Here is a 27,334-nt window from a genome sequence, read left to right as displayed (position 1 = left end):
GAATCTCTATAATGACGTGTCAAGATTTATAATAGAGATCCTTAGAGCATCTTCAATGCAAAAGTCAAAAGAACTCTAAAAATCCAATGCGTCGAGATTCAAATGTCAATCTCTAAATTTTCTCTTTCCTATTTGTCAAGATTGAGATCCTCTATTTGAAGAACTTCTCCAATGTAACACTCTAAAACTCCAAAAATTGCTTATGTAACATTTTTTTTCATTAGAATATATGAAAATGTTGAGTTGGCATTTAGAGATATCTTAAGAGGACACTCTAGAAATGGAGCGTCCTCTTGAGATATCTCCATTCCACCCTCGACACGTCATCTTGGAGATTTGTATTGAGTTTTGCATTGGAGATGAATTTTAAGAAACAAACTCTAAAAGTCCTACGTGGCACTCCGAGTTTCTAAGATTGAGATTTGCATTGGAGATGCTCTTAAGAAGACACTCTAAATTTAGAGTGCTATTGAGTTTTTCTAAGTGCCACATAAGCAAATCGATTAATTTTATGATTAAAGTATAAACTTTTAGAGTTTCTCTTAAGAGCATCTCCAATGCAAAACTCAAAAAAATATCTATTCGTCCTATTTGTCAAGTTCCAATTGAGATTTTCACTCCTAGGTGTCGGAAATAGAGATCCTCAATTCTTGTATGTCTCCAATGCAACACTCTAAACTCTTTTATTTTACTTACGTGTCATGGTTATTTTTGTAAAAAAATAATTAGTTATTTTGGAAATATACGAAGACTTGATTTCTATTGGTTGGAATTTAAATATTGATGAGTTGGACAATTAGAGATATCTCAAGAGGACACTCTGAAAATAGAGTGTCCTCTTGAGATATCTCTATTCCACTCTCGACACATCATCTTTGAGATCTTAGTTGAGTTTTGCATTGGAGATGATTTTTTAAGAAAAACTCAGAAAATCCTATGTGGCACTCCGAATTTCTAAGATTGAGTTTTGCATTGGAGATGCTCTAAGTAGTGCATTAGAGTAGGTTTTCTAATAGAGTATCTCTAAATGGCCAAGTAGGAAAGAGACCATTTAGAGATCCAATTTTCACACTTAGACACCTAAACCTAAATTTTTTAGAGTTTTGGGGAATGTTGCACCGGAGATGCTCTAAATACACTGGGATCCTTCTTCAAACCTGCTCCTATTTTGAGTTCAAAGATAGATAAATAGACACATCCCATTGCACAAATCGGCCCATGACACATGAAAGAAGAGCTGAAGGAGGTCGAGCTTCAAGCCTCAAATATAAGAGAGCATGGGAGGAAGGAGCATCGTCCCATCAGCGGACCTCCGCTCTGAATTTTTTTTTTAAGTTCCTTGCATAAAACCTAGCCAATCCGAGCTCAAACTCAAGTCACATAGTTCCATCTGCATCCCAGAAATCTGTAATTTTTTAGCCTTTTTTTGCCTGGAACAATTTAAGCATGAAATAACAAGTCTCTAACATCAGTTTGTCTTTTCACTAATCTCGCCCACATTGTTAGAAACCTAACCAGTCTGAGTTGTATTACCGCTGTCATTCTCCATTTAGAACTCTTCAAAGACAAATCCAAACAGTGTAATTTCATGCTAAAGTTTTCATACTAAAAGAACTAAATTGGTATAACAAAATGCAAGCTATTTAGACTTAAATTAGAAATTTACACTCGTGAAGAAGATCACGGACAGTAAAATATAGTCTAAGATACCATTTCAATGGAGTCACACGTCAAATACCAGTGGGAGGAAGACATACAAACTTACGGTTTCGAGCAAACGCCTAGAGCATTGACAAAACATTCCCAATAAACAGTCACATAGAAGAACTACTCCAAAATTTCCATTGCCATTTGACCAATCCTTCTTGCAGAGAAACTGCAGATTTTTCGTCTTCAATCAAACAATTTCATGGGCCAGTTGTGGAACTGCACTCATCTGCAGAGTTCTACCGTTCCCAGATGCAAGAAACCCAGAAGGAAATGAAGGATCTGTAACAGATTCAATTTCAATAAATGTGAAATCAAAAGCACCCGATTTCTTTAAACTAAAGATGAACACAGATACAATCCATCCAAGCATTGAGAGAGCCCAGTAATTGTTCATTCCATGTATCAAACCCCACGCAATTGAGTACCCGACAATAATCCCAGATAAATGACCAAGAAAGCTTGCTTGTGGCACAATTATTGAAGTAAATATGAGGGATTCAAATGGAGCGAAACTTATAGGTAGTGAGAGAAACCCGAAAAGATTAAGCTTCGAAGAAGGTTGTTTAACAGCAAGTATGGTCATCCAACCAAACACAACACATGAGTATCCAACAGCTGTAACTCTTCTGAAATAATCCAACTTAAACTTCTGAATCAAAATATGATACGACCCCAAAACTAAAACCCCAGACAACACTATCAATACAAGTGTATAATGAAGATAAAATTCGATTCCAAGACCGATATGACCTAATTTCTCGACAACCCCAAGACTCCAAAGAGCACTCATATTGAAAACTAAATGAATAACACTTATATGAGAGAAAGCTGAAGTTATAATTCTCCAATGATGTCCTTCAATGGCTGATTCATAATTCAAACCAACATGAGAATACCCAATGTTTTTCTTCTGTATGTAAAACCAAATTGCACTACAAATTCCTATAATACAACTTGTTGCAGGTTTTTCTAAAATCTCATATATTAGTGGCCTCCCCATGTTAAACCCTAGTCGAAATTCCGAATTTCAAATCGATACAATTTGAAAGAAGTTCTATATTAGAAAAAACTCAAAGCAAATTTCAAATTTTTGTTCTACCCAAATCAATACCTTCTCTAAATCATTGTTTAAACTCAGTTAAATTCTCAATATTGTCTTCTAGAACAATCAATAATACCACTGAGGAACTAGAATTCAGTATCTCCCAACCTTAACCCCAAAATTAATAGCATAACAATTCGTATATCATATCAAGTATAGATCTTTAACTTGGGTAATTTTCAAAATCACAGAAGATATCCCCAATTTCAGAAAATTTAGATCTAAACTAATGTGAACTTTCACCATTTCATGTAAGAACACCAATCAATTTTATAGAAGATTTGAATGAATTTCGAGTTGCGAATCAAGAAGGAGAAATATGAACAACTATGAAGACTGGAAAACGAACAAGTGCTAACCTTTGGGTGTTATTTTACCTGAAGATATTGATAAATTTAGGGTTTCATCTGATGGACCTCAGAATCGTCAGAAATTAGGGTTTTACTGAAAGATCTTTCTCGCCTTGAACGTTACGTATTACTCGGTTCGAGAAGTTGCTTCTATTTTCCACTATACGTTTTTGCTTCATCACCGTCTAGTCTACTTCGATCTTCAAGAAGTGTCTTCATTATTATGATCAACTATTTACGTATATACCCTTCAACAAAAAATAAAAACCTATTTAGGTATGTACCCTTTTAATAGTTGTTAATTACTAGCCTCGAATAAGTGTTAATTTTTTTTTTTTTTTAACTAAGGCAAACATATTCTATTAATAAGTGACAAAATCACAATGATACATGGATAATAATTTTTATTTCTGTCCTCTAAAAATTTCATGAGAGTTACATAACTTTAAATGCAAAGTGCCTCATGAAGAGAAAGAAATTGGACTAGACACCGACTCGATAAAATGACCATAAAGGTCGAAAAATGAAAAGATCCTAAAGATCACGAATGAAAAAACCTAAAGGTCGAAAAAATAACAAAAAATAACTAAAACAACCATTGTTGATGTCACCGAAAAAACTCTGGCGTCACCGGAGAATCGCCTCCGTCGCCGGAAAATCGCCGCCATCACCGGAGAACCGCCACCATCATAGAGAAACCACCGACCTTTCTTAGATGCAAAAAGATCTTCCACGAAGACGTTCTCCTAAATAATGATTTTAATCGAAACTTAAGTAGTTTTAATGGATTCACATTTTTCTTTATCTTCTCGTCGATGACAAATCTTAGATTATAAAAATCATGGTAACTACTAAGCTGGTTTAAGCCATGGAAGTACAAATCTAGTTGGTAGGTGCATATACTTGGAACTGCGGAGGTCCCAAGTTCGATCCTATGGAAGCAGGAGCAGGGCCGACCCAAGTGTTTAGGGGGCTTAAAGTAAAGTTAAAGTTGGGGCCTTTACGTAATAAAAAATAAAAACAAAATTTTTTATAGTCTTTTGAAGAGAAATTGAAGCTTTAACCACCTTGAACATAAATCATATTCTTGAGGTACATCTTAAACTTTCCACAAGTTTTACTTAAGATATTGATATAAAGAAAGAGTCCAGACTAGTCAACAAGTTACAGATTACACACCGCCGCATAGTTAGTATTTCTAATTAGGGACTGATCTAACACTACAAATTTGTTAACTCATAGTAGTACTTACATTTGTTTTTCAATCATGTATTTCAACTATATTTCAACGTTAGATGTAAACCTTGTAAATGATAAGTACAAAAAACCTTTTTTTGAACACAATTGTTTTTCAATCATGTATTTCAACTATATTTTAATTTTCTAAATTATTAAACACGAAAGATATAAAACTATGTTATTATATATCGACACTTAACAAGTGAGCTAAAGACTCCAACCTTTCTCTTATTTGCTATTTTTCACTAAATATCTAATGATAGTCTTAATAATGAGGCCGTCAACTTATTGGGGCCCAAAGCAACCGCTTTGGTTGCTTTGGGCATGGACCGGCTCTGCAAGAAAGTCAAAACAGAAATATTGAACTTAGATATAATTAAAAAAAATTACGGTTAAAAACAGGTGTGAACGAATTGAACCAAAGCAGACTTACAAAATGCCAAACATTTTTGGGCCGAATCAAATGAGCTAGATGGGTCAAAGTTGTGAAGTTTTATGTCAACATTATCCATTATTTGGGGCATCAAATGTTGGTCTGAGGGTCACACCCTTTAATCATTTGACAAATGAAAAAAAAAACATACCTTTAGCAAGAAACAGTAATCTACAATTAACAAGAAACTTGCACTCATTTAACAAGAAACTCACTTTTGTGATGATCGACAATTATATACTAGAAACAGTAATCTACAAATTTTAATGTCATGTTTGGGATATGAGAATGAGATCTAATTAACGTGAGTTCGATTTTAAGATGGTGTTCAGAACACAAAAATAGATTACAAGTCACATCTATTCTCCTTCCAAACGAAAACCCTAAACCTATGGATGGGTGGTTTTGTGATTCCTATTCCGCCATAACAATTTATGTTTTTGATCGAATAACTCAGACAATTCAATGAATCATTTCTATATTAACTTAACCTAAACTATAATCACTTATAAGAATTCCTTAAACAATACATTGGGAGATGCTTAGAATGAAAAATATTAACAAAAAAAAGGACAATTGGACATCAATAAAAAAATTACTGTCTTCTAATACCATGAAAATTTAACTCCAAAAATTAACAAATCATCAAAAGGAAGGTAAAATATTTAGTTACACAAATGAATCGAGAGAGGTAAATACTAATCCAACTTATTACAAAAAGAGGGAAAATCTTTTAATAGCACACAAGAAGTGCTAGTAATTTCAAAATGGTACAAGAAGAGTATTCTACTACTTTTTCATTCTCATCCTTACTTCCAAACCAATGGCAGTAGCAACCAAGAGTCCAAGAACAACTCCATATGCAGCATTCCATCCTTTGTGCTCCTTTCCTAAATGAATTCCATAGAAAACATTTGTTGCTGCAAGTATTATTAAAACCCTTCCAATGGTAAAATGGTACCAATTCCAATATATACGGAGCTTCGCTTCTTTCTTCGGTCGAACCAAAAATGCCATCACCTATAAAACTTTCACGTTTTAATAAGGTGAACTCGGTAAATAAAGAGTATTTTGACGTGTTTGAGAACAATTTGAAGAATTATTTACTACTTTTTACTGCTTGGTTCGTGTTAAGGAGAAATAATTGAAAAAAAAAAAATATTTCACTGGACAAACCTGTAGGCAGCCGAGTACAAGGACAAAGACACCAATAGTCTTGTGTCGATCCACTTCCGCAGAGAGAACATCCTCTAAAACGAGTCCGGCAATGACACCGGAGACTCCCAAAATGAAACCACAGAGTTGAATGCAACCATGTAAATAGAACCAAAGGGGATCCTTTTCCCTTAAGTATCTAGCAACCATGGCTCCAATTAACAATAGAATTCCCCATCCTATCATATTTAATATCCCATGGCTCCTCCTTAGCTTTGTATATGGCCTTTGAAGTTGACTAACTTGGCCTCCACCTACAAATAAATTATTGTAAATCAAGTATAAACTTAAATAACAAAGCTAAAACCCTTTCTAGAAAAGAAGTCTATGTTATTACTATTACAAGGGAAAACACAATTCCAACAATATTTTCCCAAAATTCTTAACAAAAAAAAAACAATATTTTCCCAAAATAAGTTGTTAATGAAAATAGAAAAATAATCGCAAAATTGAACAATAATTCTTTTAAAAACGTTAAAGAAAAAGACGATTAGGAAAACAACCTTTATAATGATTACAAAAGGACCAAAGGTTAAAAGAAAAGAAAACTACAAAAACAATATCAAATGCGCTTGTTACGGACAAACAAAACAACTGTTATTTCTGTTATAACGCGAGATCTTAAAGCATTATTTATGACCATGAAAAAAATCCCATTCTTTAGCTAATAAAAAGGAAAACTTTCTAAAACTCAAATTAAATAATCATTAGAAACCATATATCCTTTCTTTCTACTTCTCTATCTCAAGTTTTTTTCTTCACCAAACCAAATTTATCAAGACAGAGAGAGAGGGGGAGAGAGAGAGAAACTTACCACCAGATTGAAAATTGACAGAAACAGCGACTTGAGATCGATGCTGTCTTAAACGTAAATCAGAAGAAGGAAAAAAATTCTGAGGACCAACAGAGTAAATCAATTTAGATAAAGGTTGAGAAGTATTATTCAATTGAAATCCAAGATATAATCGATTTGAATCTGATATGATAATTGCTGAATTATTCACTAGAATTAAACTTCCTTGATTTGGTAATACACTATTTGGATTTTGAGCACCCAAAAAATATCTTTGAATTGTTCCAACTCCATTTCCTGATATCCATCCAACAATTGCACTACTACCCACCATTTTTCCATCTTTTGAAAACCCAAATCCTATATATGAATTTGTATTTGGTGCTGATAATATAAAACTCCATACTTCTGGCCCTGATTGTTTATACTGCCCACAAGCACAACCAAATTCAACAAACACAAAATCAGATTTATATAAAGATAGAGAGTGAAATAAAGATAGAGAGAAAGAGAAAAAAAGTAAGTAATTACTCTGAGGATGTAATCTTGAGCAGGCCAAACAGAAACACATTGAAGAGAAGTGGTTTCAAAGGGAAGACCTTTGAGATTGAAATTGGAATTACAAGAATCAGATTGGGAATTTGTAATTGAAGATAATTGAAATAAGAAAAGAAGAAGGAAAGAAATTGAATTCATTTTCATCTTCATAATTGTTGTTGGTTATGGGTATTTGGGGAAGATGATGATGAAAAGTCTAAATAAATGACAGTTTGTGGGTTGGATTGGGGTGATATTTAATCAAAAATGGGCAGTTGTAAAAAATATTCTATTCAAATCATTATACTTTTGTTACTAATAAAATAATAATATTTGGGTTTCTATTTAATAATGACCTAATTATGAGTCCTCCTTTAAATGGTCTTAAAGCTTACAAATTACAATTTGGGAAATGGAGTAATAAAAAAGAAAAGTTTTTTGTGAGACATTTCTTCGATCATTTTAAGGAGAAATTGTTATTGGGAAATATTTTTCGGTATTTTATATTGTTTACTCTGTGATTGGAAAAAGTCTTGATTTCTCAGTTTAACTCATTTTTCATTTATATTTACTTTCTTTCGTAAGTATTAGTACTGAAGTACACGACCAGAATGTCTCTAGTACAAGTCTTTAGTTCGAATTAAAATATAATTCCATCATTTCAAAGAGAACCACCACGATCAATTATTCCTTTCAAACAAAAAAAACAAAACTACCACCATCACTGCCTCTACCCCACCTACACCATATTTGACATCTCATAGGAGTATGTTGCATATTGCCTTTAAATGGGTCTCACAGGCTTCCTTCTCTGGTAGAGTAGGCAAAAAGGTCCGAAAAATCCGTGGACAGTCTGAAAAACAAAAACATGCAAGCACAGCAAGCTCGGTCGAGTTTTCATTCTTTTGAACACTGATATTGATTTTTGATAAACTACCCACCCGAATATTGCCCAATAATCTTAATGGACATAAAATTCCAGAACCCAACCAACGCAATGAAGTGAGAGAGTAAGCATGCCGTTTCTGTTTTTGATAATATGAATTTTTCAGTGAATTTATCTCTCCATTAAAGATATACAAAAATATTTATAATTACGCAATATTATTTTTTGTTTCATATTACAAATTGTAGAGAAAAACAAAGACAACCCTAGTTAGATATTTCTTAAGAGGGGATAAGTGCTAATATTCCATTGATTAGGTTAACATAGTTGTACTAGCTTGACTATCTCAGGCTCTCAGCTTCCTTTCAGATGGGGGAATATGGGATGGGACCTTGCAAAAAGGAAACATAATAGGAAGGTGACCAATTAATAATATAGAAGGGTGGGTGAGATATAGACATCTGATTTACTTCTTTTTCTTTTTTGTTTTGTTAATTGCTTCTATTCAATATGTCATTTTTTATGTGTTAATAAATTGAACCTTTTATATTTCATCAAAAAGAAAATTGAACCTTTTTGAAGCAATGAAGAAAGGGTCTAGGCCAGAGGCTTTAACATCTAACAAGAGAAAAAAATTCTATACAATTTCGAGAAAGAGATGGACTAAACGGTGTTGTTTGGAGACATTGCTAGACTCAAAGTTTGTGTTAGTTCATCATCTTTTGAAAACTTTATTTACATTTGCAAATTTGTGTAACAAAGCTTTTAATTTGCAAACCAGATTGTTAATAAGCGTAGTTCTTACCACCAACTATATTTTATATGCCAAAGCTGAGATTCTTTACAAAAAGGAAATAAGTAAACAAATACATATTACATTCGACGTTCTTTTCTCTAAATAAGACAAAGTTTTATTCCCCATTAGTGATGGTCCTCATGGAACAAGGGAAAACCTAGATAGGTTTTAAGAGAAAATTTCAAATCAACAGCTAGAATTTCATCTTCCTTTTAAGACACAAATAAAGAGAAAATTGACAAATTAACCCCCACCTTGGATTTAGGATTCCCTCTCAAATCTACCTAGAATCTTGGATGGTATGTCATTTTCATTTTTTCCCTTATATGATCAATCTTAGTCTGGCACTATTATATTACTGATGGGTCTAGCTATTTTGGACTGATTCAATGGATTAAGTCATCAAACCTTAGGTTAGGTTTGACAATTAGCTTTAATATTCCCAAGTGGTTAAACTATAACCCAAGTCTTGATTATTTATAAATTAGTGTTTGTTAGGTAATAACTTTTTTTCAAAAAAAAGATTAACTAACCTCAAATTCTAATATGAAAAGATCTGAACATTATGATTTAGTATGTAGATTAGGTATTAGTTTTGTTGGAAAAGCATTTGCCTTTTAGATGTTTTGTTTGAACAAGAAAGAAGGTGGTGAAGTTCAACAAAAAAAAAGAAAGAAGGTGGTGAAGGTGTCATTGATTTATTATTACACTATATGAGGAAGAATTTATTTTTGTTACTATTTCCCCATTAGGTAGTAGGTTAGGTGTTGTTTATTTGTTGTTTGTTAGTGTTTCTCTTTAACGAAAGGGACATCGAATTTAGGGAAAAAAAAAGCAGACAAAGCGGTTACTTTGGACTCCAACGTCATTATGAACACTATAATGACGTGATATTGGGCATTTAGTAGTGAGGTTTGTATGTCAATGGTCCAAGTTTCAAATCCGCACTGAGACGCTTGTGCTGGTCCTAATTAGCAGATCAGGCAAGTCTAAATCAGAAAGTCCAATCAGAAGAGGAAAAGATGGCAAGTCTAAAGAATTCACATTAAACAGAATAAACTGTAAACTTAATTCAAGACTAACCTTAGTGCAAAACTTGTATTCAGATGTTCGAAAACATGGCATGATACAATCAGAAGAGGAAACCTACAAAAATCACACATGTGAAAACAAAATCAACTAGGATAATTCAAAATTCCTTTGTTTTAAACATGTATCACGATTATCATGATAATCCTGCAAATTACCGATATCTTCGTTCAAATCAGAAACCATGAAAGATGTCCGGAGAATTTTCGGAAGAGCAGTTAGCTTTTCCTTTTCTTTTGGAGGTTGAAAACAACAGATAGCTTCATTGTCTTGTAATGCATTTGTGGTAAAAGGACAGGTGAAAGATGGAATGTAAAGCTGATTTCAGTGCTTCCATCTATTTGTATGTCCATCTTCCATGTATGGTTCCAGAAATCCAATGAACTAAAACACCCGAAAACACAAATTTCAAACATCAATTTTGAAATCAGTAATATAGAAAAGAAGGCTACTTTATAGGAACCGCCATAATATATAAGTTCAGAAAAAGGGCTCGACTCAATCACTGCTCATAGAGATGTCATATAAATGAGATATAAATGACTAAATTACCTTTGAACCGTCTCTAGACCAGCGTGCACCATAACCTTCAGATACGCGTATCTCAAAGACACCGTCATATGGAGGAACTATATGGATGTTAATCCAACAACAATTACTTATGAAGTTGTTGATCATATTCAATCCAAGTCTATTTTTATTGGAATCTGAAGAAAATAAGAAATAGAGGACCAACTGTCACTAAGACGGTTAATACCATGGATACTATAATATACAATCCTTAAGGTTCATTGTTCTTTTCAAATACTATCTTCACTAATCTATCAACTCCAACTCTGCTTTAAAAGAAACTAAGCAACTCTTAATCTAACTTCCTATGGGCATCCACCTATGCATAAGGAGAACGAACCTATCCTTATCGAAGTAAAAGAAATAACTGGAATTATGTTAAGCAAGTACTCCTAGAAACACTTTCCCCAAACAAAAAAAAAGAAATTATAACAATAGGAAGCTAAATAAAATAGGATTCTCCGATCAACTTGAAGCCTAGCAATGACGAAGGTGCCTTGGCTGTCGGGTGTATATATCCATTTCGTTACACACTACGATATGATCGACCAACTATGCATCAAAGCTAATTAAGCAAGAAACTGATATTCATCTTGGAAACTGCAAGCATATAATAGGGTATAAAAATCACATAAATGAGAGTAGTGTAAAATAATTATTTACAAAAAAGAAGTGCAAGAGCATGTAAGAAAAAGAACCCTTGCCATTTCCAGTTATACTACCCCACCACCCGTCGCTGCTCCTGTTGGCATGCTTAGCTAATGCCCTCGCTCCTTCAGTCAAGGTACTACCTTTAACCTCAATTGAAAAGAAAAGAGAACATACAAGGAATATAAATATTGGAGCACAAAGTTATCTGCTTTTCTAAGGTAATAAACATACATGACAGAAGAACACAATAATATGACCATTTCACATTTAAGCTAAAAATGAGTGTCTCATGGTATCCTCGTCCACAAATAAAATTCCAGCATTTCAAGTTTGTAGTTTAGGATGCAGGTACTAGGTAGAACCTCTAGCCCAAAACCTCAATCCGTACAAAATAATGAAAATCTTGGACAATGGAAACTATTGGTGTGCATAGAAAGAACTCGATGGCAGACTGCTAAGAATGCTATCTCACATTTGGATTGTGAGGCATCATAAATGATGATAAAAGAGTTGCTTTGGGGGGAGGAAGAGCATCTGGAATTGTCCCTGCTGTATGCGCCAGTCCCAAAAGGCTTCCTATTCCCTCATAGCTCAATCCCTGGAAAAAGCAAGAGTTCAACTTCCGCTGTTATCAATGTTGTCAAAAGGCTAAGTATTGTATTGGTGTTAAATAACCCACACCACCGTTACAACCCCCTCTACCCAGCCATCCACACACACAATAGTTTTGACAAAAGTAATATTTGTGTAGACGGTTGATCGTTCTTAAAATAATGACATCTCACAAGAGAGGTATCAAAGCGGGTTGGTTTAGAACCAGCCGCCATGACCTGCAAGCTAGACCTCTAATTTGAGAACTCTGTATGCATGGTGGGTCAACCCAGTACAAGCAGAACTTCTTGAATTTCCTAGTCAAAATCAATCTGACTGAATACAGTCTGCAGTATATTACTAGATCCTATTAATGGTAGAACACTGTTTTCTCATATTCCAATAGAAAGTAATAACACAAGAATAAGATATATCTTACAGAAACTATTGCAGCAAGAGGAATGTGAGGCTGAGAGGCTGGTTTTGATACACAAATTGCAAGGACACCATTGGACTTTTCCTTCTCTTCAGAGTAAAACTTCCTGTATATTTCCACACCTGAAGAAACTATCATCACTAATTTGCAGTTTATGTTTAAAACGCTATGTAACATGAATACTCTTTATCGGTATTGTGTTCGATTCACAGGTACTCATGACGGATACTCGTAAACTTTCAAACGCTCCATGGTTAAATTGTGAGAATTAGTATGTACATCTTGTGTGTACTTAGACAAGGTCATTTCGACCGAAATATTTTGAACTTTATTTCATTGAGAACGCATTGTTAAGAGAAATGTAATTAAATTTCAGTTTCGAAGGAAATTTCGGTAGGTATGGAAATGAAAATATTAAGGTCATTTCAACCGAACTATTTCGAAATTTAATACCTTGGTTGTAAGGTAAGTAATAAAGGTTTCAATAAAAGAGACGAAAACATAGAAAACACGTTCACAGCCACATCCCATATTTAGCCTCTTCCACTCACTGCATCTGACACCTGGTAGCTGTTGGATACCAGTTCATGTATGTTGATGTGAATAGGATGTACATAAAGCTTCTTTCTATGTGTTTAAATCAAGCAGTGCCCATCTCACATAGTTAAAGAACAACAAAACTTAATAAAATCCTAAGAGCTTTGATATTTCACATGTTTTGTACAGAACGTCTAATTTCATGTGCCAACGACCGGGACAGCTTGTGACAACTTCTGACCAGATTTAGACTGTTATTTACTCTTATGTAGTTATTTTTTCTTAATCTGGATAGTTATTTGCTTTTACATGCCTCAAATATATTTAAATAGCACCTATGTCCTATGTGATATATGTCCAATAAATGACATTACTACTGAAGGTTATCAGCTACATTTAGCTCTGAAGAAATGAAGTTATTACCTTCTTCAATCGTTTGTATGCCAGGAAGAACTTTCTCAAGCCTCTCTGCATTCAACATCTCTGAGAAAGAAGCGTAACCCTTGACATCCTACAAATTGCAGACTATTAGACACGTGAGATACAAAGGAAGCACTCCCACTTCAATTGAATATCATTATATCACCTGAACTTCAAGCAAAAGACTTTTGTTGACAAGAAGCAAGGCACCCGGACGAATTCTATAGAAGTGAGAATCGGAAGGTTAAACTGCTTGCAGAACAACAAAGTTTGTAACGAACTCTAAGGACAAGAAAATTCACATTTGCATTTTCTAACATCCAAAGTCATGAAAGACAACCACTTGAATGAAAGGTAATTGAATAATTTAAAACTATTCTTACTTGTTATAATCACCCAGAGCACACCTCCCTTCAATTGATTTTCGGCCAACTATTAGCAAGTTCAGTTGTTAAAACAGAACAAATTCTTTTTTTAAATACATTACCGAAAAAAACTAATCAAACAAATACCCAAAGCAAGAAACTAAACATAATCTATTTATATCACTTCATGATATCCTTAGCCTTCTTAATAATTTTGAATTCTCAAACTAAACAAATACTATCATTAACGACAGAAAAGGCGTAAAGACTCAGAGTGCATAAATACCTTTCAGTTGAGTAAAAAAAGGTTCTTGAACATGAAGTTCAAAATCCACAGCTTTCAACATCTGAATCAAGTGTTAAAAATCATTACTATTTCAACAATTATCTTTTAGGCATTTCTATCAACCATTACCATTCTCATTCACTTACCTTTACCAATTCAGCTCCTTTTTCTTGAACCATCTTATTCCACTCCTCTTCTTTCTCTCTCAAGGAATCATCATCACCTTCCTTAATTGACATTATTGACTTAGATGTTCTCACAGTCAAAACCCCAGAAGTAAAAGATTGATGCAAAGCTGATCCTAAACCCTTGTATAAAGGATATAATGGGATTCCACCATTACTAGTAGTATCTGCAACCATTTTAAAATTTCCTGATCAAGCTGGATTTATATAACATCAATATAAAGGAAACAACTTTTAAGAGAACTTCCCTTTAACTATTACTGATGAATTTCAGACTGACCTGAATCAGCAGTGGTAGTAGTGGTGAAGAGTTGGATATGATCAGTTTTGAGGAGATCAGAACAGTATTGTTTAGATAAACCAATATCGAAATCTAGGGTTTCATCAATGAAAGAGGAGAAAATGAAGTTAAGTAACTCATTTAAACAGTCTTCTAATACAACTGGTGATGATCCAGGTGAAGAAGATTGTGGGATGACATGTTCCTCCATTATTCAAAGAGGTCTTGGTGAGAAGTAGAAGTGTATTCGGATTTTATTTATGACTTTCTGAGTGTATACCCTGACTGTTTTAAGAAGCGTTAGTGGCGTAGCCATATGTTATAGTACTACTTTTTTTTATTTTTGTTGAACTATACATAATACGTGTTATACTACTTAGTAGAGGAGATAATATTGTTCCGAAAAGTTCAGACTTGCCAATGAAGATGAAGAGAGTAATAGAAGTTTCAGAACTTTATCGAGGCAAAAACTGAAAATAAGAAAAGGTATTCTAACACTTGGTTTTGTAATCAAATGGCTAAGTTGGGTTTTGGGTTTGATGAGTTTTTGTCGAAAGATGGAGGCGAAGGGGGCGAACTAAACAAATGTTCCATAGAACCGAAAGATTACGAGATGGTATTTAAGAATGTTGTTGAAAGTTATGTTATGTAACACGAGAAGACGTGAATAAAATCTAATGAATTCAAAGGGGGAGATCATGAATCAAGTCTGAAGAACTACAAGAACAAGAGTCTTGGTTTAAGCAAGGAAGGATTGTCATGTATGAATGCAATAAAAATTTTAACCCAAGTTGAACTGCAGAAGATCAATGTCTCTATGCCGAAGAACAAGGATAACATACATCAAAGTAAAATTTGTAATAAGATGTTATGCAAACTCTAAGAGGACACCAGAGGCAACTTTGGACAGGCGGGGATGGATCAATGGTTTTACTCGAAGGAAATGAAGAAAAAGACAAACGAAGATCATGACAAGTCTCTGGTGATCGACCTCAGTAAACCTCCTCCTCTCACTCCATGACGCAATTTTTAGTTATAAAGGAGACAATTTTGATTCATTTTCTTCTGGTGACAAGGTTGTGTGGTGAGGGATGCGAGTTGCGTGCCCGTACTGGACCCCCCCACCACAAAGGGCCCATCTTTTTCTTCTATCTCCTGCATTGTAGGGTTAAGTAATCTGAAACGTTCCACTAGAAATATACTTATTATTGCTTCGACTCATATTTTCCAAAAGATGGATTCCGCTCTAATAGCTCTAAATAAATTAAATACATGCATCTTTATTGTTGAAGCTGCACTGGCTTAGTTGATTTAGTGGTTTGCGGTGAGCGTATGGGACCAGGATTCAAGTCCTACACTAAGCTAGTTTTTTTTCTTCTAATTGTTTGAGTTTCTTCTAGAAATATGTTAACAATGCCATTTGATAGTATGACAATTTGACATATTATTTGCAATTAATTTAAACATTATAACTCATAAGTTTAAAACTCTGCAGTCCCGCACTAAGGTAATTTTTGTTTCTTAAGAGCTAGCCCAATAGTTTGAATTTCTTCTAGAAATATTTTGATAGTGTAATTTGATTGTATGACCACTCGACATAGTATTTGCAATTAATTTATACATTGTAACTCATATAGGTTAACTTTAACATTTTCAAACAAATTATGTGGGAAGATACATGTCAAAACGCTATTTCGCATAACAACTCATTGAGTAGATGAAAACATATTCCAAAAACCTTACCAAAGATAAGAAGGAGGAGAAAGAAATGACGGTGGTGGGAGGAGGTGGTGATGACCGGAACTTGTGGTTGGAGATGGGGAAGAAGATGTTTTGTTGCGTCAAAAAAATTGATAAAACTCACAATTCCCTTAACAAATGTGTACTCCGATTTTTTTTCCACATTTTGTAGAAAATCTACTAATGAAATAAACTGTATATTGAAAAACGTTCTTTCACCATATTTTTGTACAAAAAGACCTTAGTAAAGTTTGACACTGGAACCTATTTTATCAGCCATGGCTGTCTATTGGCATCTAAACACTAAACACAAGCTCTTGTCCTAGTGTCCACCACCCTTTGGTATAACAGTTGGACACCTCTCTTAAGCCCGTGAGATCGATTTTATGCCTCTTTCATTGTCGGTTTAAATTAGGTAGTTATCGTGTTTATTACATCTATGCATCAAAATGACGAAACTACCCCTATTCAGTTTTGTTAATACCAATAATATGGTTTTTGCGGGGAAGGAGATTGTGAAGGAAGAAAGATGATGAGAACTCGGCTGGTTTGGTTCGGAATTGGTTTCTCAGTAGCCGGAGCTTCGATCGCTCAATTCGTCTGGAGAGATTTATCTTCTGATCGAATTGCTCTTTCTAAAGAAGTAATACAAAAAAAAAAAACCCTAATCCTTTTTTTCTCTCTATTCCAAATTTACTTTTCTTGGTTATCTTCAATTTGATGATTTTGTTTGTCTCCGGCATTATAGGTGAAGCATAACTTTGATGCCTTAGAAGCAAGATTAACTATGCTTGAATCTCTCAAATTTAAGAAGACTGAGTCTACTCAGGTAATTTTATATGATTTTTGAAACTTGGAGGTTATTCTTATCTAATTTGTTTCTCTTCTTTTGATTTAGGTTGAGTAAGAGATTTAGGGTTTTATTGTTCATATAGCTTAGAAATCTTTAGAGAATTTGAGAACAGAAACCTCTCCTAATCTTAAAAAGATACACATTTTCTAGTTGATGAATAGTTGGTGACCAAAAAAACGATATGGCTTAAGACATGAGAATTGTTTCAATCTGCTCGATCTGTAAATGGGTCATTTAACCCTGTTTATTGAAACAATTTCCCATAAAATGAGCCAGCCAGGACGAATTGTTAGTTTATTGATGTGGATTTAGCTTTTTGTGAGTACAATCAACCAAGAGCCTGTTACCATTGAGTGCGCCATGTTCTTACTTATGTTCCGTTTGATGGAGTGTGGGCAGCTAGGGTTACTAGTAGCGCGTATAGACCAAAGAAAGCATTTCTCTGTTCCGATTATTGTGAGTGCTTTTTGATAACCATGAACTCTGCCTGTTATAACAACATTAGGGTTTTTATAACTTTAATCTTATAACAACATTGGTTTGTGCTAAACTTGAAAGATTATATATTTTGGACCTTTTTGTGTTCAAGTTGAAACCTAGGGTGTTTCATTTGCTGTTATGTGTGGTCAATAAGATTTTTTCTGTTTTTACCAGTCATCCATCTGTTCGTAAAGGCTGACCCGTGGACTTTGTTACCTTGGGTTGATTTCTCTAGTCTACTTTAATATTCTTCTACATTCTCTAAACAAAGAGGCCATACTAACGTAAAAACATTTTCTTTACAAGATGGCTAGTGTTCCTCTTGCCGTTGTCTTCCTTCATTTACATATCATCGACTGGTTTTGTAGTTCCGGAATTGCAGTCAGGGGTGTGTGTGTACTTCTTACTAATGAGCAAATTGTATTTCCATTGCAGGATGAAACTTAAGTTAGAGCTGCAAACCCGATTTTCGACTTCGCATATTTGGGTTTGACTTTTACAAAAGCTTGCTGTTTTTGGTGTATTTCACATTAACAATGAGAGTATTAATGGTTTCTGTAGAAGCATTTTTGTTTTCTTAATAGGAAAATAAACAAGTTCTTGTGGCAAAAGAACATTTGATCTGGTTTTGTTGAAGAATTTGAAAGTGTTATTGTCAATTCAAATGTCAGATATCACTTTTCCTCAATTAAGTCTATGTGAGTTTTAATTTTGTAATACTTAAGGAAACAGAATCAATGTTTCTGCTTTAACTTTTTTTTTTATTAGTGATACACTATATGCAAATCAAGAACACATTGAGCTTTATTTATTAGATCACCGCAGAGTGACAGAATTTACACCATTTAACAGTGACTGAACTGACAATGCAGTACCTAACCTAAAATCTTCACGTAACTCATTTCCGTAGGATCTCTGTGGTCGTTCCTCCTTGACAAATAGGCGGAAAGAATAAATATTATGATTCTCACTGTAGAATAAGGTATAGAGGCATTATACTATTATGAACAAATTGTATACGAACTGCCTTAGTGAAAGGCATGACTTCTATGAAATTGAATGGGAAACAAGATTTAAAACCCCAGTCCTGACCCTTGTAGGCGGAAGCCCGGGAATAGACTTGGAACACTGCTAAGAAAGACCTTCCTGACGCATACCCTTTTTGCGGGTTCATGCCTCAACTCTTGGTCAATTGCTCACCAGTACCTAATTTTCATATAATCTCACTGTAATCCATTTTACACTTTCCAAATATTGGTCGACTTCCAGTTGCTTGGCTGTTCGGCTTTCTGCTTCCTATGTATGTATTGTCTATGGTTCAAACTGGTAACTAATTATGGATTCAAATTTTGTTCTGAATGATTTATACCTGGCCATGGTATCTCGGGCTCTTGAATGTTAATTCTTGTTGATTGGGGTTTTACAGAACCATTAGAACAGTGAAGTTTGCGGTCATGAGATGCCATTCTCAACCATGTGAGAATCAAAATCACCATTGTAGTTGAGAGGAATACCATTGCTGACCAAACCATCTTAGCGTACTTCTTCACTGGTTTGCACTGATGCGATAGAATCTCATTGAAAGCATCTTTAACTACTTTACACTCTACCAGGCTTTCCATGCTAGGAAATGCATCTAGTAGTTTTTGAATTGAGCTTGTATATGTCTCCACACTTTTCAAATCACTCACTGCAAATCTTCCTTTCTTGCATGTTTTACCAACTCCACTTGAACAGTTAAGTATCTGTATGACCTTAAAGAAAAGAAAAAGAAAAGGAATTATGGTTTGGTTGATGTGTTCTCAGTAAAACATAGTACAAACAATATAATGTCATTTTCTAGTGGCCTAATGTAACGTGGATTCTCCTTTCTAATACTTGTGTTAGAAACTCGAGTACCCTTGTCAGTCTCTCAGTCAGTTTGTTGTGTATAACCCGATACTTTGTGTGTACATCTTGTTTAAGTTTGCACAAAAACGTGGTACGGCCATAAAATAGCAGTCTATGTTAAAGTGCATGCAGTTTCTTTTGGAAGGTGTGCACTATGCAGCAAGGATTTGAAGAATTCAGATTCTTCACCAGATTGGAGATGCTTCATGGAGAGAAGGCCATTTCAGACCTGATGGCATTCTCGCCACTCAAGTTCTGAAAACTGAGAGGCTACAACGAATGATCTTTCTATTATTGCTTAAGCTTACCTGAGGTATATCTCCTATTCTGATTGTATTTATAGGACAATTTTCTGGTTGGTAATGGTAATCTGGTGGAGCTGTGAAAGGATTGCAGACTTGAATCAAATTCCTTGAGGATGGTGATTGCAGGGCTGATATGTTTGCATTAACCTGAAATTGCAAGTTGAGTAAGGTAAGACTTGGGAGTACATTTTTCATAGAATAGTTGCATTGAAAATAATCTAAATTTCTTACCTCATTTATGAGACTGTATATTCCTACTCTGGTGTCGAATAGGACTGATTTCGCCGAACGCAATTCATCACATGGGACAATTGAACTCAAACTGTTGTTTTGAGGATCTTGTCTGAAATCTTCCAGAGCAGTACAAGTATCACCTAGAAACCTGAAAAAGTTTAAATTATGTTTGGTTGGAGATAATTTTCATATTTTTTCTAGTTGACGAAGAACTGAAATTTTGGATGAGATTTAAACTGATGAGAAAAGAGGAAGAGGGAATGGTGGTTACTTTTCGACAGAAAAATACAATCCGAAGTATACCCAGCACATAATTGCCAATACCCAGCATAAGACAATAAGCCTGCCAATAGAAAATAAAACATGAGACATCCTGAAAACCGAGATACTCAGTTCTAGCAAACTAGACTCTTGACATTTTAGTATTTTAAAGTTATTAGATCTACTTACGTGTAAATTGCTCGGCGAAACTTCAGACACGCAGAAACTGAAAGCAGAGGAATTTCATCATGAGTATTTGAATTGATAACTTATCATATTCGTTATGAACTATATTCGACTTTATAAAATAAGCTCACCAAACAGTGTAATGATGGCAAGAAGATTCAGTGTAACAACAATGGTGGTTGTGATGTACCTGCAGATTAGATATATAAGCAGTTCAGAAAAATTCTAGGGTTCCCAGTCTTCAGGTTGATTGTATATGATTATTATCAGAAAATCTGCAGGTCTGAATGTTGAAATTGGAAGAAGGGTAGAGACATTACACAATATTAAGGACTTTGACAATCAGTTTTCTGTTCTTTTTGGCTTGTCTGCTTATTTCTGCAGCTTCAGTATCGAGCCTTGTGGACGTGGTATTGAGAAATCCAACAGCTTTAGCACCATCCTTGGTCATTCCTAAGGTATCCTGTATATTTCGCATTGCTCCTGTTACATTATATATTGTATCCGATGCACCATCTGCTGTGTCTATAATAATGTTCATTACTGTTTTCGCTTTCGAATGAAATCTCGAACTTCCACCAAGAACAACCCCTGAGGCAGTTCTGCAGAGAACATCGTACACAAAACAATGTCAAATATGCAAATGATGGAAGTGTAAGATGGGTTTCAGTTGTATTAGGGTTTAGGGTTTAAGGGTTGGTGGAGAACTCACATGGCTAGAATTGTTAGAAGAGTACCCAACAGAAGAGACCATATAGAACACTGCCTAGAGATGCAAGGTAGTTTTCGCTTATCCTTATTAGGATGGCATAGTGTTTTTGCAAGTAGAAGTACTCCATAAACCAGACCAACCAAAAGCCAAACTACTGCAATTGCATATCCATAGATACCTGTAAATATGGTAGACTGGAGAGAAATAGAAGGGAGAGGGAAAGGAAAGAAAATCACAATTGTTAGGCAACTTCCATTTTAGGGTGAGGAAATCCCCAACAAAGGAAAATGAAAAAGAAAAGGTGTTCATAAAGTTTTTTTTTTAATTTTGACTACAATCGTCATTACAAAGGCATTGATACATCGATACGATGTGATAAGCACGATAACTGCCGAATTACTAATGTGATAAGCCCAACGAAATTAAATGGCTTAAAGCCGACGAGAAATGAAATGGCCTAAAGCCCACATAAACTACTTTATTTATACCCAAATTCACAATATTCCTGTATTTGCATTTCCATGAGATCGAACCGAAGGTCAAATGACTTCCAAATTAGGGAAGACAATTAATGTTTTCATAACGATTAGTTGTTTAGTTACACAAACTAACTAATAAGAAAAGGTTATCATTATCTTCTGAAAGGCTATACGATACGAAGCATTATTTACATCATAATGATCCACACAAAATCCTTGATTTTTTCTACTTTTAACCCGCACAGGTTCAACATTCTCTACCAATTCTACTATTTTGAATGTTTCTCAGACAAAAGTGGAGCAGATGTTTTTGGAAAGATAAGGGCAGAGAGAGAGAGAGAGAGAAACTTACACTCCAGTAATGCTTGTTTCTAATGTCAAAGCCGCCTCTGTATTTCTTTAACTTATTAAGAGGATCTACTCTTATAGTATCACCAAAATCTCTTTCTTTTGTAGCATTCTTTGTTATTTCGAGCAAACTCCTGCCTAACCAAAGAATATTAAAGAAAAACCACATGAGAAATGTGTTACTACCTTATACAAAAAAATGTAAGGAACTAATATATAATATATGACAAATCTATTTGACATATTGCATGAATTGTGAAGGAAGATCATAAGGCGTGTCTAAGAGTGTTAGTCGATCAACCTCATGCATCACGGTGCATACTTAGGTTATCTTTTCAGTATCATTTAGGTAGCTCATCTGCATGTATAACCTTCTTACATGAGATTGTATGCGAGTTGATCACTAAACATCTCGCATGAGATTGCACGCAACTAATGATCTCAAATGAGAATGTATCCGATTTGATCATTAATTATGGTCAAAGCGGTCAGCCCTACGCGCTAAGAATCTTTATTCCTTTGAAGTATGACATGCATTAATATGTATTAGTTTCGTTATTTTACATTAAAAATTAACCCTAAAAAATACGAAATGTTGTCTGATTTTATGATCCTATATTAAGCCTTACTAATAGGAGAAGAGAGACGTTTAATTTAATAGCCATCAGTGTAGCTTAATATTTAATACATATATTGAGCTTAATCCAAGGTTTAGGAGGGTTTAATACTATGAAAAAGTGGACATAATTAACTTCTTACCTGGTTCAAAACTAGTTAATCCACTTATAATAAGGTGATTTGGCCTCATGTTAAAATCCTCTTCATGGTTATAAGCTATAACCTCTTTACAGTATAAGCCAAGGATGATGGGAAAGAACAAGCAAGAGTAGACACACCATCTAGGGCATTCTTTAGAGCCCATCTTTATCCTGTTAAACAAGTTTTGAAAGAGAAAAAAATGTAAGATGTCAAATTATTATTAAAAGAGACTACAAAAGTTAGTGAGAGACTCAACCTAAGTACCTAACCCATGAAGCAATCTAAAGAGATAGAATCAAAAGTAAATTGATAGATTTGAACCTAACCCATGAAGCAAAGAATAGAGAGGGACCCATACAAATATTAAAAGTATACAAGGTTTTAGAGAATTAAGGGTTTATCTAGAAATTCGGGACATTAGCCAGCAAATACATGGGATTGTATGGGCTATAGCCTATAAGGTGGTGCTACATGGAGTGATAGCGAGCCTATCTCGTTCGCGAAGTTCAGTTGGTTTCTGCATATACTCGTATTTTACAGGAAAGATTAAGGATTTAAGTAGAGAGATGTGACATAGACGAGAACTCTAGTTGTAATATGTATATCTCTTCATCACTTAACCTGGGTTCAAATAATAATGCACCAAACCCTAAAACTAGAAATGATATTTCATTACTTGAGCTTACCACAGAATTAGATATTAATAACTTAATGCCTAAACTTCATCAACTCATTCAAAAGCTGCTTCATTAATTTATAGTTTGTACTTCAAAATGATGACATGAACTTTCTTATAACTCAACTCTTAATTATTAGAACTTCAATTTCAGTAATCCATCCACCATGAAACTTCAAATTTCCTCTCTCTCTCTCTCTCTCTCTCTCTCTCAAGGAATTAATATGAAGATATCTCTCAATTCCCTTTCTTCACCAGGGACATATATAAATGAAACTCATCAATTTCAAGAAACTTTTAAATACCCTTTTTCCCTCTCTCTATCAAGGATGAAGTCTTGTTAAAGAAAAGCAGCCTTTTGAAAAAGAATTAGTATCAAATACTACAAGAATTTAACAAAACTTCAACAAAAACTAATCCAATTAATTAAAAGGATTAAAGTTTAAGAGGAGAAGATCGACCCGTCTCAAACACTCTTTATTCTTAAACCAAAACAACTACTTTTCCTAACTTTCTACACTAATTTATTATTTATTGTCGACTCATTCACGAACAACAATGCTAGAACAACCGAAAATTGAACCAAATTTAAAAGATAAATCCAAATCAACTGTCACGATTTTCGAATGGTAAGAGAAAGAATATATTTTCATCAATGTTGACCGTTGATTTTAATATTGATTTCTCTTTCATTTGACTTTCGGGGACTCGAGCATTTTTCAAACATATTTCATATCAACAACCCAATTCTTCTCTCTCCCTAGAAGTCCAAGAAAGAGAACAAAAAATAAATTTTGTGTCAAATTTAACGACCAAACCATTATGAGTATTATACTAAACGATGTGAAACGTGATAGTTACAACAAGAAAAAAATACCCATTTTCCTTCTTTCTTTTCTCTCCTTGATTTTCTCTTTATTTGTCAAAAGGTAATACTCCTACAAGAAGAGGTTGAAAAATTACTAAGTTACTTATAAACTGGCTTTTGTTTTCTAAAGCAAAATTATGTAGATGACTTTGAAATTGACCAGATTATTGGAAAACTCTTTGGTCCAGACCAATAGACTGATAGAATTAATTTCTTCGAAAATACTCATTGAAGGGATTTTGCAGTTTCTAAGTATCGCATTATGGAACAAACTTGTAAGTGGGTGGTGCGTGTCTATTAAATCAGGCCCCATTATATAGTAGTTTGAAGGTTTTGTTTCGTGTTTAAAGTATATATGTTATACTCGCTCGTCTCTCTATATAGAGACAACACATAATCGAGATGACAATACGAGCTATCTAATGTCAATGCTGTGAGATGTCAAGCCTTGGGTTGTTGGCCTTAATTGTGTTTTCTTTCTTTTGTTTGATCTTTTCTTTTTCACCTTTGAACTTTTAATATGACCTTTGCTTTTCAAGAAAATGAAAAATGATGAGTTAATTTAGTGCACTCTTGTTCCAAAAGACTAATAAGTTCATTCACACCCACATACCTCACCAAATAGGTACAAGAATAGCAATAGTAATCATATTTTTTATCTTATTTTTTTTTTTTACGATAGAATCAATATTTCAATGCGATCTTGTTCTCACTCATTTTCCTTTTGGGATACCCTACTTTCATGTGATTCACATGCTCAATAAACCATCAAAATTTCTAAATTTTTATTTAAACAATAAGATCCGAATCTAGATCTCTCTAGCAAAAAAACATAAATATTATCACGCAACCAAAGAAGATTTCAAGAAAATGCATTACAATACGTAAGTACAGTCCTCATACGTCATAGTATTAATAATCATAGTCAAATGTGTAATACTACTACTACTCAGAGGCTTAGAGCCGCCTCTCTAAATCATATTGACAACCATAATATAGTCTGAAAAATCCGAAATTTCATTGGAACCAGGTGCAAAATACAAGAACCAGAGTGAATATGAGATGACCCTGATGATACAGTTAAATATGAGAGTTCATGCCTAGCCTAACTAAGACAAATTAAGTCAAACTGGAAAGTCCAAGTTTGATCACAAAATCATTAAATAAAGGTCCCCATTTTCTTCAATATTTTATACAAAAAGCCTAGATAGACCGTTTCTAGAGACCGTCCCCTAGACCGTCCCATCCAGTTGGACAAAAAGCCAAGGGATCCCACATGGGTTTTCAGGATGATCAAAAAGTTAGAGAGAGAAAAAATTGTTTCTCTCTCCAACGTGGACATTAAATGGAGACTTGCAAATTAAATGGAGGTCCCAACTTTTTCTCTCTAACGGTCACCCCCTCTCTAACGGTAAATCCGTTTGGAAGGTTAACTTTCGATCTCGGCCTTTGATTTTTTAAGGGCCGAGATTGAAAGCCCTAAACTGAATTAATTCTTTTTTTATTGAGATAAATTTGGGAGGTGCAATCCTAGTCATTGAATTTTGCCGCCCAAATAAAATTAAAAATTTGCCGCCCGTACCCCAAATTGCTGGCCACGTGACTGCCCACCACCACGACTGCAACTCCTGGATTATTACATAAGATTGCACAAAACGAACCCCAAATTTTCAACGAGACTGTTGCCGACCATGACCACGATGAGCTGCTGAACCAAGATTGTTACGTTCACACACTTTTTTCATGGTCCTAGCAAATAAGAAGACCATAGCAAGAAAAAAGAGGAGGGTGAAAGAAAAGTGTATTACAAGAGGAGAGAGAGAGACGAAGTAATGTACTCTTTTTAAAGAATAAAACAACGTGGAATAACACTGTTAAATTCACATAACTATAGGGTCCCGTGGTCCGGATGAGAAGAAAGGAATTAATTTAGTTTAGGGGTTTCAATCTCGGCCCTTAAAAAATCAAAGGCCGAGATTGAAAGTTAACCTTCCAAATGGAGTCACCGTTAGAGAGGGGGGGTAACCGTTAGAGAGAAAAAGTTGGGACTTCGATTTAATTTGCAAGTCTCCATTTAATGTCCACGTTGGAGAGAGAAACAATTTTTTCTCTCTCCAACTTTTTGGTCATCCTGAAAACCCATGTGGGATCCTTTGGTTTTTTGTCCAACTGGATGGGACGGTCTAGGAGACGGTCCCTAGAAACGGTCTATCTAGGCTTGTTGTATTTTATATGCTCCTCAGAAATGTCTTACTGACAAATTGGGTAGGCCGCCTCTTTCACGGCAGCATGTCCAGCACACACAACAGAAAGTCTCAGAGCAGTCACTGATGCTATGCCCAGCACTACTCACTGAATCCTGGCCGTTGAATCCTGGCCGTGTTACTTATGGGGCCAAGATCTAGTGAGAGAAAGTTTTCCTTCTTAGATCTTGGCACGACACGTCATCCGGCCGGGATTCAATGGGGAATCGTCAGGAGTCATGACGAACATAGTGTCATTTTCCTCCGAGAGAGAGAAATTGGGTGAGGCACAAGGCCCCTGCCGAAAGGACCGTTTGTTAAGTTCTCTTTTACAAAAGAAAAAAGCAGTTATCAAAAATCATTTTATAAATAAGAAAAAGAATACAAAAAGAAACACAAATGCTTTTCTTGCTCTTTAAGTTGCCTTTCTTGACCCTCAGTTGGTGTTTACATTTTACTGTCCGCAAGGAAAAGGACACGGTTTTTTTTTTTTTGTATCGGTATCCGGTTCTTTTATAAAGCTCAATGGAAACAAAAAGTTGTTACAGTGTCCCCAAGAGGCCAAGAGTAAGGACTGAAAATGTCATTTATTTAGTGTCCAAAATTACCAAATGTCAACAAGAATTTGTATGAGATATGAGCAAGCACAAAATCTCTATTCTCTCATAAACATTATTCCGACCAAATCACCTAAAACTAAGTCCAATCATAGTTTTTTATCAACTTTTTTTTACTCGATGATTTAATATCAAAAATGTATAGTGTCATTGATGTATTAAATGAGATTATGAGTCATTACATGGATCTTTCCTCAATAAAAATACATATT

At 34.6% G+C, this 27,334-nt stretch overlaps 5 protein-coding genes across 7 annotated transcripts; 1 reads left to right on the top strand and 4 right to left on the bottom strand.

Annotated features, from left to right (window-relative positions):
- Positions 1-1,685: 1,685 nt before the first annotated feature.
- On the bottom strand, positions 1,686-2,860 carry RBL13 (RHOMBOID-like protein 13). Its single transcript, XM_086655276.1, has one exon. The coding sequence runs from the start codon at positions 2,708-2,710 to the stop codon at positions 1,898-1,900; it is 813 nt and encodes a 270-aa protein (XP_086511402.1). The 5' UTR covers positions 2,711-2,860; the 3' UTR covers positions 1,686-1,897.
- Positions 2,861-5,454: 2,594 nt separating this feature from the next.
- Positions 5,455-7,995, bottom strand: LOC147568860 (Cytochrome b561/ferric reductase transmembrane with DOMON related domain-containing protein). Its single transcript, XM_086655275.1, has 4 exons — positions 7,374-7,995; positions 6,864-7,269; positions 6,011-6,303; positions 5,455-5,854 (listed from the first exon to the last, which is right to left on the bottom strand). Exons 1-4 carry the CDS (start codon positions 7,548-7,550, stop codon positions 5,624-5,626), a joined length of 1,107 nt encoding a protein of 368 aa, XP_086511401.1. The 5' UTR covers positions 7,551-7,995; the 3' UTR covers positions 5,455-5,623.
- A 2,111-nt stretch (positions 7,996-10,106) lies between these two features.
- Positions 10,107-15,495, bottom strand: LOC147568859 (RNA-binding ASCH domain protein). Of its 2 annotated transcripts, XM_086655273.1 has the most exons (13): positions 14,991-15,495; positions 14,472-14,739; positions 14,153-14,358; positions 14,007-14,067; positions 13,739-13,787; positions 13,522-13,576; positions 13,359-13,446; positions 12,402-12,520; positions 11,844-11,969; positions 11,425-11,518; positions 10,703-10,857; positions 10,309-10,534; positions 10,107-10,207 (listed from the first exon to the last, which is right to left on the bottom strand). In XM_086655273.1, exons 2-12 carry the CDS (start codon positions 14,680-14,682, stop codon positions 10,475-10,477), a joined length of 1,224 nt encoding a protein of 407 aa, XP_086511399.1. In that variant the 5' UTR covers positions 14,683-14,739; positions 14,991-15,495; the 3' UTR covers positions 10,107-10,207; positions 10,309-10,474. The 2 variants fall into 2 exon arrangements, with proteins under 2 accessions (XP_086511399.1, XP_086511400.1); XM_086655274.1 differs by lacking the exon at positions 14,991-15,495 and having other exon boundaries at positions 14,472-14,768.
- Positions 15,496-16,702: 1,207 nt separating this feature from the next.
- Positions 16,703-18,300, top strand: LOC147568858 (fanconi anemia group D2 protein). The gene is made up of 3 exons (XM_086655272.1): positions 16,703-16,854; positions 16,960-17,040; positions 17,980-18,300. Exons 1-3 carry the CDS (start codon positions 16,741-16,743, stop codon positions 17,989-17,991), a joined length of 207 nt encoding a protein of 68 aa, XP_086511398.1. The 5' UTR covers positions 16,703-16,740; the 3' UTR covers positions 17,992-18,300.
- Positions 18,301-18,324: 24 nt separating this feature from the next.
- Positions 18,325-23,807, bottom strand: LOC147568857 (uncharacterized). 2 transcript variants are annotated; one of them, XM_086655270.1, is made up of 11 exons: positions 23,405-23,807; positions 22,719-22,888; positions 21,964-22,097; positions 21,133-21,326; positions 20,741-21,022; positions 20,552-20,610; positions 20,424-20,460; positions 20,245-20,316; positions 19,971-20,121; positions 19,743-19,886; positions 18,325-19,298 (listed from the first exon to the last, which is right to left on the bottom strand). In XM_086655270.1, the coding sequence occupies exons 2-11, from the start codon at positions 22,879-22,881 to the stop codon at positions 18,879-18,881; spliced, it is 1,656 nt and encodes a 551-aa protein (XP_086511396.1). In that variant the 5' UTR covers positions 22,882-22,888; positions 23,405-23,807; the 3' UTR covers positions 18,325-18,878. The 2 variants fall into 2 exon arrangements, with proteins under 2 accessions (XP_086511396.1, XP_086511397.1); XM_086655271.1 differs by lacking the exon at positions 23,405-23,807 and adding an exon at positions 23,094-23,121.
- Between the last annotated feature and the right edge of the window lie 3,527 nt (positions 23,808-27,334).

The sequence above is a fragment of the Eschscholzia californica genome, unplaced genomic scaffold (assembly GCF_041429995.1).
Source record: "Eschscholzia californica isolate CP2 unplaced genomic scaffold, dmEscCali1.0.p SCAF_1, whole genome shotgun sequence".
Lineage (NCBI taxonomy): Eukaryota > Viridiplantae > Streptophyta > Magnoliopsida > Ranunculales > Papaveraceae > Eschscholzia > Eschscholzia californica.
The sequence above is the reverse complement of the archived record's forward strand: the minus strand, read 5'-3'. Positions and strand labels throughout refer to the sequence as shown.